The following is a 14,656-nucleotide window of genomic DNA, read 5'->3' as shown; positions in this document are numbered from 1 at the left end:
TTCATTAGTTCTGCTTAAATTCTTAACATTTTGTTCTTCCAGATGAATTTTATTATTTTTTCTAGGTCATTAAAATAGTTTCTTGGGATTCTGATTGGTATAGCATTAAATAAATAGATTAGTTTGAGTAGTATTGTCATCTTTATTATATTCGCTCAGCCTATTCAAGAGCACTTAATATTTTTTCTATTGTTTAGAGCTGATTTTATTTGTGTGGAAAGTCTTTTGTAGTTTTGCTCATATAGTTCCTGACTTTCCTTTGGCAGATAGATTCCCAAATATTTTATACTATCGACAGTTGTTTTGAATGGAATTTCTTTTTGTATTTCTTGCTTTTGGATTTTGTTGGGTGATATATAAAAATGCTGAGGATTTATGTGGATTTATTTTGTATCCTGAAACTTTGCTAAAGTTATGGATTATTTCTAATAGCTTTTTAGTAAAATCTCTGGGTTCTCTAAGTATAGCATCATATAATCTGCAAAGAATGATAATTTGATTTCCTCATTACCCTTTCTAATTCCTTTAATGCAGTTTTCATCTCTTATTGCCGAAACTAACATTTTTAATACAATATTTAATAGTAGTGGTGATAGTGGGGCAACCTTGTTTCACTCCTGATTTTATTGGAAATGGTTCCAGTTTATCACCATTACATATTATGCTTACTGATGGTTTTTAATAGATGCTACTATTTTAAGAAAAAGTTTATTTATTCCTATACTCTAAAGTTTTTAATAGCAATGGGTGTTGGATTTTATCAAATACTTTTTCTTCATCTATTGAGATGATCATATGTTTTTTGTTAATTTGGTTATTGATATATTCAATTATGTTAATAGTTTTCTTAATATTGAACCAGCACTGCATTCCTGGTATAAATCCTCTTTAGTCATGGGGTATTATTCTGGAGATAATTTTCTGTAATCTTTTTGCTAGTATTTTATTTAAGATTTTTGCATCAATATTCATTAGGGAGATTGGTCTATAATTTTCTCTCTCAGTTTTCAACCTACCTGGTTTAGGTATCAGTACACTGTCTGTGTCATTAAAGGAATTTGGTAGGACTCCTTCAATTCCTATTTTTTCAAATATTTTATATAGCATTGGAGTTAATTGTTCTTTAAATGTTTGGTAGAATTCACATGTAAATCCATCTGGTCCTGGGGATTTTTTCTTAGGGAGCTGATTAATAGCTTGTTCTATTTCTTTTTCTAAAATGGGACTACATAATCAATTTACTTCTTCCTCTGTTGATCTGGGCAATCTATATTTTTGTAGAGATTCATCCATTTCACTTAAGTTATCAAATGTATTGGCATAAAGTTGGGCAAAGTAACTCCTAATTATTGCTATAATTTCCTCTTCCTTAGTGGCAAGTTCTCACTTTTCATTTTTAAGACTAACAATCTGATTTTCATCTTTCCTTTTTCTAATCAAATTTACCAAGGGCTTATCTATTTTGTTGATTTTTTTGTACAACCAACTCTTAATTTTATTTACTAATTCAATAGGTTTTTTTTTTTTTACTTTCAATTTTTATTACTCTCTCCTTTTATTTTTAGAATTTCAAGTTTAGTGTTTGATTGAGGGAGGTTTGATTAGCTCTTTTTCTATTTTTTAGTTGCAAGCCTAATTCATTGATTTTCTCTTGGCCTCTAGAGATATAAAATTTCTCATTATTACTGCTTTGGTTGCATCCTACCCATTTTGGTATGACATCTCATTATTTTCATTCTCTTGGGTGAAATTATTAATTGTGTCTATGTATTGCTGTTTTACCCAATCATTCTTTAGGATGAGATTATTTAGTTTCCAATTACTTTTTGGTCTACTTTCCCCTGGCTTTTTATTAAATATAATTTTTATGCATCATAATCTGAAAAGATACATTTAATATTTCTGCCTTTCTGCATTTGAATTTGAGGTTCAACCCCCTCCCTTTTTCCCTCAGATATAATAGGCTTCTTTTGCTTCTTTGTGAGATGTAGTGTATTTACTTTTCTCTTTTTCTGGTACAATTTCCTTTCTACCTCTAGATTCTTTTTTTATATTATAACAATGAAACCAAATTATACATGCACTCTTTATGTATACTCATAATAGAAATATAATTCCCAAGATTTATTTTTACTTTTTTATGTTTCTCTTGAGTTCTATATTTGGAGGTCAAACTTTTTCTTTAGTTCTGGTTTTTTCATCAGAAATGGATGGAATTCAACCATTCTGGAGAGCAATCTGGAATTATGCCCAAAAAATTATCAAATTGTGCATACCCTTTGATCCAGCAGTGTTTCTATTGGGCTTATATCCCAAAGAAATACTAAAGAAGGGAAAGGGACCTGTATGTGCCAAAATGTTTGTAGCAGCCCTATTTGTAGTGGCTAGAAACTGGAAAATGAATGGATGCCCATCAATTGGAGAATGGCTGGGTAAATTGTGGTATATGAATGTTATGAAATATTATTGTTCTGTAAGAAATGACCAGCAGGATGAATACAGAGAGGACTGGCAAGACTTACATGAACTGATGCTAAGTGAAATGAGCAGAACCAGGAGATCATTATACACTTCGACAACGATATTGTATGAGGACATATTTTGATGGAAGTGGATTTCTTTGACAAAGAGACCTAACTAAGTTTCAATTGATAAATGACGGACATAAGCAGCTACACCCAAAGAACGAACACTGGGAAACAAATGTGAACTATCTGCATTTTAGTTTTTCTTCCTGGGTTATTTATACCTTCTGAATCCAATTCTCCCTATGCAACAAGAGAACTGTTCGGTTCTGCAAACATATATTGTATCTAAGATATACTGCAACATATCCAACATATAAAGGACTGCTTGCCATCTAGGGGAGGGGGTGGAGGGAGGGAGGGGGAAAAAAATCAGAAAAGAAACGAGTGCAAGGAATAATGTTGTCATTATAAAGTAATCATTAAATAAATAAAAAAAAAAGAAATGGATGGAATTCACCTAGTTAATTGAATGTCCATCTTTTTCCTTGGAAGAAAATGCTCATTTTGGCTGGGTAAGGTATTCCTGGCCACATACCAAGTTCCTTAGCCTTTCAGAATATCAGATTCCAGGCCCTTCAGTCCTTTGATGTGGACACTGCTAGATCTGGAATAATCCTTATTATGGCTCCTCTGTATTTGAATTGTTTTTTTCTAGCTGCTTGTAGTATTTTACCTTGGTCTGATAGTTCTGGAATTTAATCACAATATTTCTTGGAGTATTGATTTTGGGTTCTCTTTCAGTAGGTGATCAATAAATTATTTTAGTGTCTATTTTATCCTCCATTTCTATAATATCTGGGCAGTTACATTTGATGATTTCCTGAAAAATAGTGCCTAGGATCTTTTTTTTTTTCCATCATGAATTTCAGGAAGTCCAATAATACTAAGATTATCTCTCCTAGATCTATTTTCTAGGTCTGTTGTTTTCCCAAGTATGTAATTAACATTTTTTTCCTATTTTTTTTCTTTTTTTTTTTTTTGGTTTTGCTTGACTTGGTGTCTCCTCAAGTCATTCATTTCCATTTGTTCAATTCTGATTTTTAATGAATTATTTCCTTCATTTACTTTTTTTATTTCTTATTTATAATTGCCCAGTTGAGTTTTTAAATGAGTTGTTTTATTCTGTGGAATTTTTTTCCCATTTCATCAATTTCATTTTTTAGGGAGCTATTTTCTTTTTCCAATTCACTAATTCTGTTTTTCAGGGAGTTGATTTCTTTATCCACTCTATCTTTTAAGGAGTAGGATGACTCATCCAGACCCTCTTGCAAAGCTTCCCTTTCCTTTCCCCATTTTTCTTCTAGCTGTCTTTTAACAGACTTTTTAATGTCTTCTGTTGGAGCCTTGTGTGATAGGTTCCGGTTATATCACCATTTGGGGCTTTATCTGGACACAATCTGCTTTTAGTCTCCTCAGGATTTGAAGTCTGCTCGTTTTCAGTATAGAAGCTATCTATAGTTAGAGCTTACTTTGCCTTTTTATTCATTTTGAAAACAAAACAAAAAAAAAAAAAAAACAAACAAACAAAAACCTGCAGTCTGCTTTTTGGGCAGTGTGGTATTACCAAGCTTTCTCAAGAGAAAACAGGAAGTAGCAGTGAAGCAGCAATGGGACAGCAATGGCTGTGCTGGGATCAGCATCTGCACTGGTATTAGCACTTGCTTGCTGAGATAGTGCTGAGTCACCCTGGGTACTGGGTGGGTGAGGCCAGGTCCCAAGAGACCCTAGCATTTGGGGTTATAGCCCTTACCCCCTGTATTTATAGTTTCTCTGCTGATCTACTGGCCAGAAAGAAGGGCAGAGCAAAGTAGCCCACACTGGGTAAAGTTCTCCCCCAAAATTTTCCGCCAGCTGAGACCACACCCTGTCCCCCTCTGGTCTGCTCAGTGTGAGCTGCCTTCTGTGCTCTCACTGCCTGCCTGAGGTCTGTGCCTAGTCTAGCCATCCCTGACCATAGCAAAAACAGATCTTTTCTGGCAAATTTGGAGATTGTTTTCTTTTGGTAATGTGTTGTTCTCCCAATATTCATGGGTTTTGATAGTCAAGCACTAATTCCAAGGTTATTTCATAAAAAGTAGTCTGAGGGTAAGGGAGAGCTTAGATAGATGTGTATGTCCTCTCCACCATCTTGGCTCTGCCCCACCAAGAATTTTTAATAGTATCGGACTGACTGTTATTTGGAAAAGTATTTAAATTTATTCTATTTCTTCATAGATAACAAATCTAGGTGCAATGGGCAGAAGTTGTAAACAGGTAGATCATATAACAAAGGAAACTTCCTAATACTTAGGGTTATTAAAAACTGGAGTAGCCAATTTCAGAAGATAAATGATAATAAAAGGTGAATTACTCCTTATAAGAAATTCTAGAGTATGTGTTCACAGAAATGAATGAAGTAATCTGGATGGCCCTTGAGGTTCCGTTCCAGTCTGTGACTCTATGGGCATTCTGACAACATAATTTCAAAAACACATGACAAAAATAAATGACAACAACATTTCAAAAACAGGTCCTCTTAGAATGGAATAAAGAGATGGGATCTTGATCAATCGTAACCCTTCCAATAAGATCAATACTAAGACTAGAGTAGTCAATCCTTTCACTTAAGATACTCTAATCAGCTTTCAGTCAAACCAAGATGTAAAGACTAGATGACGGTGTAAGTTAGACCATCAAGGAAATGCTTGATGTAGAGAGAAAGGCAGGGAGGAAGGCTGGAAAATTCCCAGACTCCAAAGTGGGAAAAGAAGAGGAGTTCTTGCAGCCAGTAACCTCAGGGTAGACATTGATGTCTGAAGGGTTTTGGAAAGTGATTAACTACCTGGAAGGTATATTCCACTTGGATATGAACCTGATTGAATTACTTTAGTACAGCAACTCTGTCTTCTGATAAATATAACAACCACATCATATCAAATATCTTTAGACTTGCATTATCAGTCAATAGCACAGATCAAAGGTCTTTTATATTTCAAAAGTCAGATTCTATCCTGTTGAAATATACACAAGTCCTTAAAGGAGCAAAGTCATGAACTTCACGCTAACTGTTTTTGCTAACCATATTTAAATATATATATTTTTAAGTATAACCAATAATACAATAAGTGTATGTGTATAGATCTAAGTAAATGTCTAAGTAAACAAACTCAAATGATTACCTTTTTTCCCTTGAGGATCCTGACAGTTTTCATGAACACAAAGGCTCCAAGCTGACCAGGAAGAAACCATACAATCTGTAGAGCAAGGAATGTTGCATAGTCTAGAGGTTGGAGGAGCAGGTCCTAGGCATAATTTCTTGTCCACAGGCCTAGACACTGAAGGGAAAACAAATGTTAATCCAAGTTGTATTCTTTGAATTTAATTGATTCATTTCATTCCTGAAAATTCATCTTTTTCTCTGAGTCATCTCCAGAGACAAAGAATAAGGTATTGTTTAAAACATTTCATTTGCTCAGGGAAAAGATTTAGTGTTAGAAAGAAATTTTTGTTTCTTCATTTTTAAAGCAATGATTACATTTTTCATTTTGCTGGTGAGGAAACCGCTGCCCCTCATAAATTGAAAACTCCTGTTTAAGGTCACATAATTAATTAGCTGGAGAGTCTGAACTTGAACTCAAGTTTTCTAACTCCAAAGCCAATGATTTGCTTAATCAGAATGCAAGATGAATGATGAAATCAATGCTAGTAAGATAATATTTTTCCACTATGAATTAATATTTTCAAAGGAATTTAAGAAAGGATCTAGAAATATCTTGGACACCAATCATCTGGAATTATGATTTTTTTTTTCAGTACTGCAAAATTTCAAGATGATGTTATCCTGACTGTATAAATGACTGGATTGGGATTAAAAAATAATAATAATAAAAATCTAGCCCTGAAGGCAGTTGCTTAGTATAACCAATCTACTGCTGTGATTCCCCCAGAGGGTGGGGCTCATGGAGACACTAAAGAAAAATGGCCTGCTGAGCACAAAGAAAATGCAGGATCTGTGACTGCAAAACTGGCCTGGGGAAATCAGTTTCATCTAAAAAGGGGAAGAAGGCAGAGTACATAATATTACAATGTAGGATTCAGAGAAATGTGGTCAGCTTGACCTGGGGAACAAACAAGTGCTCAGACTGAACCCCTTTCTACTTTGCACTTCTCAACCACAGGCTGTGCCAAGTAACTAAGTTGAGGAACACGAATTTTCAGAAGTCATTTTTCCTGTTTTTGAGGCATAGAGTCACAATTAAATCACAGCAGCAACAAAAATGAAGCTTCGTGACAACAAAATATTGTACCAAAAAGGTGAGAATGTTTAAAAAATTAATAACCCCATTCCTCTGATATTTTTAGTCAATTATTCAATCAGTCCAAAAGAATTTATTAAATGCTACTGTATGTCAAACACTGTGTTAAGGGCATTATAATATAAGTGCATTAATTAATTAAGGAAAATGTTAAACTCTCTGTTAAAGCTCCTATTAAGTTTATTAAGGTTACTTACATGTCTTTTTTCCAATAGCTGAGCAATAGTTTTAACAGCTCTCTATTGCTAAATTTGAGGGTTCCCTTTGTTTTTGAGCTTGAAGCCTAATTGCCCTATTGGCTTATCAGTCAAAAAAACAGGAGATGATCTCTGCTCTCATGGAGACTATAGCCTCATAAAGAGATAGGGTAAACACAACAGAAAATTTAAATCTAATATTAGCAGAAACATGAAGCCAATGAGAACTGTGTGGAGATAAACATATGGAAGGAAGGAGTCAAATCCATTTATTTATTTTTGCTGAGGCAACTGAAGTTAAGTGACTCTCCCAGGGTCACAGAGATAGGAAGTTTTAAGTGTCTGAGGGCAAATTTAAATTCAGGTCCTTTAGACAGGAGTCAAAAATGTTTTATCTTGGTGAGAATTTTTTTTTTCTTATGACAAATTCAGACTTGAATGTAGGCTAGGAACAAGAAGGACAAGGACTTCACTCCCCTTCATTAATTTTTATTCTGGCTCAAAATGATTTAAAAAAAAAAAAGTATGTGGAATCTTTTTTTATGGTCAACTATTAGCATGACTTTTCTCTTGTTATAGGACTCAGTTTTCTTCATCTGTAAAAGTGAATCAAATTAGGATAATACCTTATCGTTTGGTTTTTATTTTATTTTTATTGTTGTTTGTTTTGTTTTTTTGTTTGTTTTTGTTTTGGGGAGGCAATTAGGGTTTAGTGATTTGCCCAGCACCACACAGCTAGGAAGTGTGAAGTGGCTTCATAATTTCAGAGCATGTCAATGCTCTATTCACTGTGCCATGTCACATTTTAAGGATGTGATTTAGAATATTTAATATAAAAATATAAGTATAAAATATACAATAAAGTACATAGGATTATGAAAGAAACCAACTATGAAAGGAAGTAGGAAAGTTTTTAACTAGACAAAATGTATCACAAGAAGATCTCTAAGGAGGTTCTTTATATTTTTAATTATCCTTATTTTATAAACCCATGATACTTTACTTTGTAACTGCCTCAAGCCAGGTATGTCCAACATGGTACAAGGTTATGCACACAGTAAGTATATAAACAATGTTAATGGGTTTAAAGTGATATCACTTAGGCCCTAGAGACTCATAATTCTATTGTATTTTTCCTAGCTCAGCAGCTAACACAGAATTAGACACAGAGCAGAAACTTAAGAAATATTTGGCTGACAGACAGACAAATTGAATGAAACAGTGTTTTGAAAGAAGAAAGGGACAGCATGTGACACAGAAGTGGCAGGACAGGAGATTCTCAACAAAATGACTCCTGGGAGAGAAGAGCAAAGTTCTGACAATGGCATTCATCCCTGAGTATTTGATGCTTTTGACAGACTCTTGATCTTAATATACCTCAATAAATGCTACGAGTCTAAAGGCATCAATTTCTGTGGTGTTGTGTTTAAAAATGTTTTATTCTGGTATTGAAGCCAAATTCTCTCCAATCACATAAATCACTGCTTAGTCCTAAGGCACTGAATAGCCTTAGGCCAATAAATAGTGACCTTCTGTATTCTTGTTCTCAGTCCCTCCATGACACATCTATTGCCATCAGTATGGAAGAACCCCATCACATATTAGAAAAGTCAGTCAATGTTGATGGGCTAACCAGAAAACTCTTTCATTCATTATAGTTTTTAGGCAAAATAGGAGACATCAATAAATTTAATGAATTAGCCTAACTTATGGTGCTACTTTAGCAATTGTAAGCAGTTAAACTATGTCCCTTATGATTCCCTTGAGATCTGAAGACATCCAAGAGTCTCCCTAACTGCCTAACCATCTAGGATAATCATATTATCATCTTGCTATTTGACATGTCTCATTTGAAACAGGCAAAGAAAACTAATTTAACCAGAAAAGCCTGAAGATTGAAAATAGTGACTGAAAAATAACCTTAAAGTATAAATGACTTTGTGCATTGAATATCATTCAACAGGGGTAAGATTTTGTGTAGGTGGCAGTTTTGATGTGAAAAGCTGTTCTCAGGAATGTACTTTGTTTTTAATAAGAAAAGGATTGTAGATGAAATAAAATCTCAATCAAAAATGAATCAGTGAAATGAAAAATTCCAGTGTTCATTAGCATGTTTACCATTCCTAAAGGAAAAAAAAAATGGATGCCTTTCCATTTTCTTCTTTATAACAAAATCAAACTTCAGTCATAAGCACAGTGCTTACCTCATAATAAGAATTTAATAAATATATTTTGTATTAAATTGGATTTCATTATTAATGTCAAATAAATTCAGATGAACAAATTCAGATAAATAGTAAATACTTGGAAAAGTCAAGTCACATATGATCTTAAGAATCATAGGATTTAAAGCCCATCTTGTTCAACCTTCTGGTTTTAGAGATGAGGAAGTCCATGGTTTTGTTTCTCTAAGTCATTCAAATCATCTAAAAATGGATCTTATTATTATATCTTACCAAAGAAATTCCTCATTTTAGAAATGCATAATTATAGCAACTATAAGTTATATAGTATTTTAAGCTTTGGAAAGTGTTTTTCACCTGCATATATCCATCTCTGTCCTCTCATTTAAAGCTCACAACAATCCTGTGATGTACTGAGATATTGTTGTCATTTTACAAATGAGGAAACTGGTACTATGAAAAGCTAAATGACTTGCCAAAGGTCACATAGTAAGTGGCAAAATTGGATTAAAATATAAATTCCCCTTGTCTATAATTTCAGAATCAATGCTGCTCATATACAACTATATAAACACTTATCTTCCCCCTAGCCTCTTTTGCATAATATAACCTACAAGACAATAGAAATCATTTCCTTTGTAAACTTATTATCTCCCCTAGAATCTAATGCAGTCTTCAGTGTGGAAACAACCCCTTCATATATATTTGTTAAATACTGAATGAATTGAATAAAGGAACTAACAATCTGTTAATACATTAAAATAAAATCCATCTTTTAAAATGCAGAGATTACTTTGGGTCCATTTTTCCAAGGCACAAATAGCACTCATCTGTCTTTGTTACAATTAAGTGCTATTTTAGGGGTAATCAAGGAATCAGTGCTCTCATTTGTAAGAGATTGATTCCATCTTGTCTTTTCTGATATTTATTTGTATGCATATAGCATTGCTATAAAACATTCCAAAAACAACTAGACAAAGAAGTGTCTGTTCTGCTTGTCTTTTAGATCTACAGGAAAGAATCAGTGTGGTATATTAGAAAAAGTGTGAATGTCACATCTCACTCCTAGTACCAACTTTGCCAATGAGCCACTGCCTAGTGTCATGATTTTAGGCAAATTCCTTCAAGCCTCTCAGCCTCAGTTTCTTTAAAAAATGAAGACATAGGACAACTTCTAAGTTTCCTTCCAATTCTGACTACTTAGGTTTTAAGTCAACCAGTTATAACTTCAGATGGTTTTACACAATTTATGGGATGTCCAAAATAACATCGGTAATATGCATTGTCTTCAAATTCAAATACACTCATCATAAATGCCAGAGGGGATTTTAATTCAAGGAGTCATAACCCCTCCTCCCTTCTCCATAGGCACTCCAGAAGACAATGGTAATATTAAATGGCAGTAGCTAAAATTTAATTCAAAACTAATAAGATATGCTACTTATGTAAAAATGCTTCTTTTCAAATGATTTTTGAAAAACAATATTGCCTTTGACATATTCATTTAGGAAGTACAGTGACTTGGCAGGAGTCCAATATACCTTACTGATAAAATAAATAAGCCTTTTCTACAGATTGAAACACTCGGATGATAGAAGGGGTAAGATAAAAAAAAAAGCTATTTTCCTTCAAGAGGCTTCATGTGTTACTTCATATGCCTTTCACCACTGGGATTTGCAAAATAATCTATCATTCTTTTAACTTCTGGCCAGGATGAAAGCAAATCTGTCTGCTAGCACTTATAGGCAGCTTAAAGAATTAAATCATATCACATCCTATTATGCCTAATAAAGTTTAAATTTAGCCATATTGTGCCTCTTTTGGCAAAATATTATGCATCACAATTTGGCAGGAGAATGTGTGGATATGTAAAACAAATTTAATACCTAAAAATGATTTTTCCAATTAGAAATAATTATAGGAAATTTGGCTATATGTCAAAATGTCTTCCAAATTTCATTCATTTTATATAACCTATTAAGAAATGCCCAGAAACTAATGAGTTTTTTTTTAATTTTACAGTGACAATAACATAAGATAAGAGTTTTATTCATAAAAAAGATGAAAGGAAAACAAATAAATTATAAAAGCTATTTTAAAAATTTAGAATCAGCATATGACAGCTACTTATATAGAGATAGACTACATAGGTAGACTAACATTTTTATACATTACATTATCATCAAACTTTCCCACCTAAAATATTTTTAAATCTAACAAATAATATATATATATGAAATACAAAGTAGAATGTAATGGGGCAAAGAAGGAATGTGAAAGCACTTTCAGAAATGAGAGAGAATTCACTTTCAGTTTTTGGGGAAAAGGATTGTGAAATACTTCCTGGAGAACATAATTCCCAAGTTGGACTTGGAAAGAACAATAAAATTTCAATAACAATAATAATAGCATTTAAATATCACTTCAAGATCAATGAAATGCTTTTAGAAATATAATCTCAATCCTTAACATAACTTGGGAGATAGGTGTTTTTGTTATTTTCATTTTACAGGGGATAAAACTGAGACAAATGGAGAGCAAGTAACTAGCCCAGTTTTATACGGCTAATTCTAGGCACCCCCCCAAAAAAAAAAAAGATAGACACATTAAGATAATTTCAGATACAAAGTCAGTATATATAGGTTCAGAGAAATGGGGGCATGTATAACAAGATCAGAAAAGAAATAGTCACTCAATTTTGCTGAAATATAGAGGGCAGGAAGGAGGATAGAATGGAATAACATTGTAAGAACAGATTGAAATCAGAATAAGTAAAGCCTTAAATATCAAACTGAATAGCTGGCATTCCCCCCTCTCCCCCCCCCCCCAGATTACATAGAAAGATTTCATTTCTTTCCCTTTTGCCCTTTTTTTCTCCGGGGGCAAAAAATATTACTTATTATTATCATATACTTATATATGTTAAATCAAAATGCATCTCTTATCCTTTACAATATCAAAATAAGTCATTGTCATTTAAAGAATAAAGGGGCAAAAATGATGAGTTAAAGAGATGGGAAAACAGGTAAAGATAAGAGAGGAAAAATGGAAAAAAGTAGAAGAAAGTTATTTATTTACAGCAAAATTCAGACTCTAGGTCTGCTGAACTAGATCACTAAGACAATGCTGTCCTCTCTAACACTACATTAGCAGAATGGTACAAGTTCTCTCAGTTTTCATCAAGCAAAAAAGACTTTGACTCTACATTCTGTTCTTCTGTGAACACCTAGTGATTATCAGAACAGTGTCTGACAGGAAGGACAAGTTTGATAAAGGTTGATTGACTCTGTTTAGTGTCTGAAAGCCTTCCAAGCTAATTTCAGATAAATTCATGATCAGAGAGCTACACTAGGTGTTGTAAGGGCTTTTAGAGGAACTCTTGAAGACCTATCTAGAGTGTTGTCCTGTAGGTGAGGAATGGGTGGGGAGGGGGTAGTGGTTAGGATGTTGGTGAAAGGAACTCAGGGTATAATGCCAAAGAAACTGAGGCAAGATAGAGATTGGAGAGTTTTTAATATTTTATTTGGATTTCTGAGAGGGCAACATTATGCTGGGAGATGCTGCCCCCAGGGCTGATGTCCAAAGCATCTAGCAGTGAATGTGAGTTCTCAATGACATATATATCCTTGGCTCCCAGCTTAGAGCGCTAAGACAAAGGAGGGGCGGAGGTGTGGAGTCCAAACTCTGGTGAGCAGGAATCTCCAGGCAGGGATCATCAATCCGGTTCTGACAGGTTGCTGGGGAAGGACCATAAATTCTTACAAACTAGGAGTTAAGGAGGTGTGCAGCTTAAAGCCAGGAAGTCTGGACTCCCCCTTATCTTGAGTTTACACATTTTCAATGTATAACTTAGAGTAAATAGCCCTGTGTTATATCACTCTTAATGAACCAGACGGGGAGGTTGCAACTAAGGGAATTGAGGCAGAACAATTAGGGAAACTGAGACAGGACCAATTTAGAGTAACTGAGGCAAGACAATTAGGGAAACAGAGGCAGAATAATTAGGGAAACTGAGGCAGGATAATAAAAGGGAACTGTGGCACAACAAGGATATGAATCTTTTACAGTCACAAAACAGAATTGCTAGTTAAATCTCCAAATAATGAAGGACTTTGTTTCCAAACTTTACTTCTAAGTCAGTTCTTTAATTTTTGGAATTTGTTATTGTTCAGTAGTTTTTTACTCTTACCCAACTCTCTGTGACCCTATTTGGGGTCATTGTGGCAGAAAGAGATTAAATGACTTGCTCAGAGTCACATAACTAGTAGTATCTAAGACCACATTTGAACTCAGACCTTAGTAACTTCTGGTGCAGTGCTCTCAACTGTGCCAAGATTCACTCACAAAAAGTCTTTATATGATCTAAGATGTGATATCTAAGTTAGGAACTGAAAAGAAAGTTGAAACATTGCATTAAAAGGTACAAGAAGAACCCTTGAGGATTGTAAATATCATTTTTGTGAAAAATTAGTAAATAAAAATCCAGGGGAGAAAATATTTAGTAATTTTATGAGGTAAAAGAGGGGATTTGAGAGTAAAAAATAAAAACTGGTAGGACAAAAGCTAAAGATAATACTGATGACATTTTTTTCTAAATAGAGCAGTATATACAATGAATGATAATCACGATTATTCAAATATCTTCTATTTTTATTTTCAGAATGGCTCAGAAAATGAGGAAAATAAACTATCAAAATGAGGGGAGGAAGAGAGTAACCAATGTTACTTTGTGAAAATTAAACCTGGTTTAACAATTTCATATCAAATTCAAATTTAATGGGAGATTAGCCAAAGAAAATCCAGTCCTTGGAACCTGAATTGTATTCTCTACCTGCTACTAAAGCCATAGAGAATTTAGCAGATCTCATTCCAGAAATGCATTATAAAAGAATACTTTTCCTCTCCACGTCCGAGTTTGCACAGGTATTTTGTATTTCCTGTTGGTTTGTTGTGTGGTAAGCAAATTGGCTGCTGGGCCAGAACAGCGTGTGCCTTTAAGTAAACCCTGTCTTGTAAAATGGGAAAGGGGAAGGAAAGAAAAAGGAGGTGGAATCGATGGTAATAGTAATGGCAGCAAAATTCAAATGAGTGTGAATTGATTACCTTGTGGGAATGTGGTTAAAAGAGCAGCATCTTGGAATTTAAGAGAGCTGAGTTCTAGATGGGCTGTGACCTTGAGTGGGTCAATTTGCTTTATTGAGCTTCAAATAGTCTCATCTACAAAAAAAGGGGTTGGATTATAGAGCATCTGTCTCTTGAAACTTAAATATTCTATAATTTATTGAACATTCTTTCAACTATGAGACCAAATCTTTTAAAATGTGACCAAATATTTCAAAATTTGAATACAGCAGTTCTGAAAACCTGTGTTCTCTTTGAAGTCAGAATCTATATAATCTTAATTTCAATTCAAACAGCAGGAGATAATAAATGCATCTACAAAGCATGACATT

At 33.9% G+C, this 14,656-nt stretch overlaps 1 protein-coding gene across 1 annotated transcript in view; it reads right to left on the bottom strand.

Moving 5' to 3' along the window:
* Positions 1 to 14,656, bottom strand: part of LOC127557246 (thrombospondin type-1 domain-containing protein 7B-like) — a 570,574-nt gene that overhangs the window by 375,394 nt on the left and 180,524 nt on the right. Inside the window, exon 5 of the mRNA XM_051990636.1 lies at positions 5,687 to 5,842. Coding sequence (XP_051846596.1) covers positions 5,687 to 5,842 — 156 coding nt within the window. The remainder of the gene's footprint in view (positions 1 to 5,686; positions 5,843 to 14,656) is intronic.

Source organism: Antechinus flavipes, chromosome 3 (assembly GCF_016432865.1).
Source record: "Antechinus flavipes isolate AdamAnt ecotype Samford, QLD, Australia chromosome 3, AdamAnt_v2, whole genome shotgun sequence".
Classification (NCBI taxonomy): Eukaryota; Metazoa; Chordata; class Mammalia; order Dasyuromorphia; family Dasyuridae; genus Antechinus; species Antechinus flavipes.
Note: the sequence above shows the minus strand (reverse complement) of the source record. Positions and strands in the feature narration are given on the sequence as shown.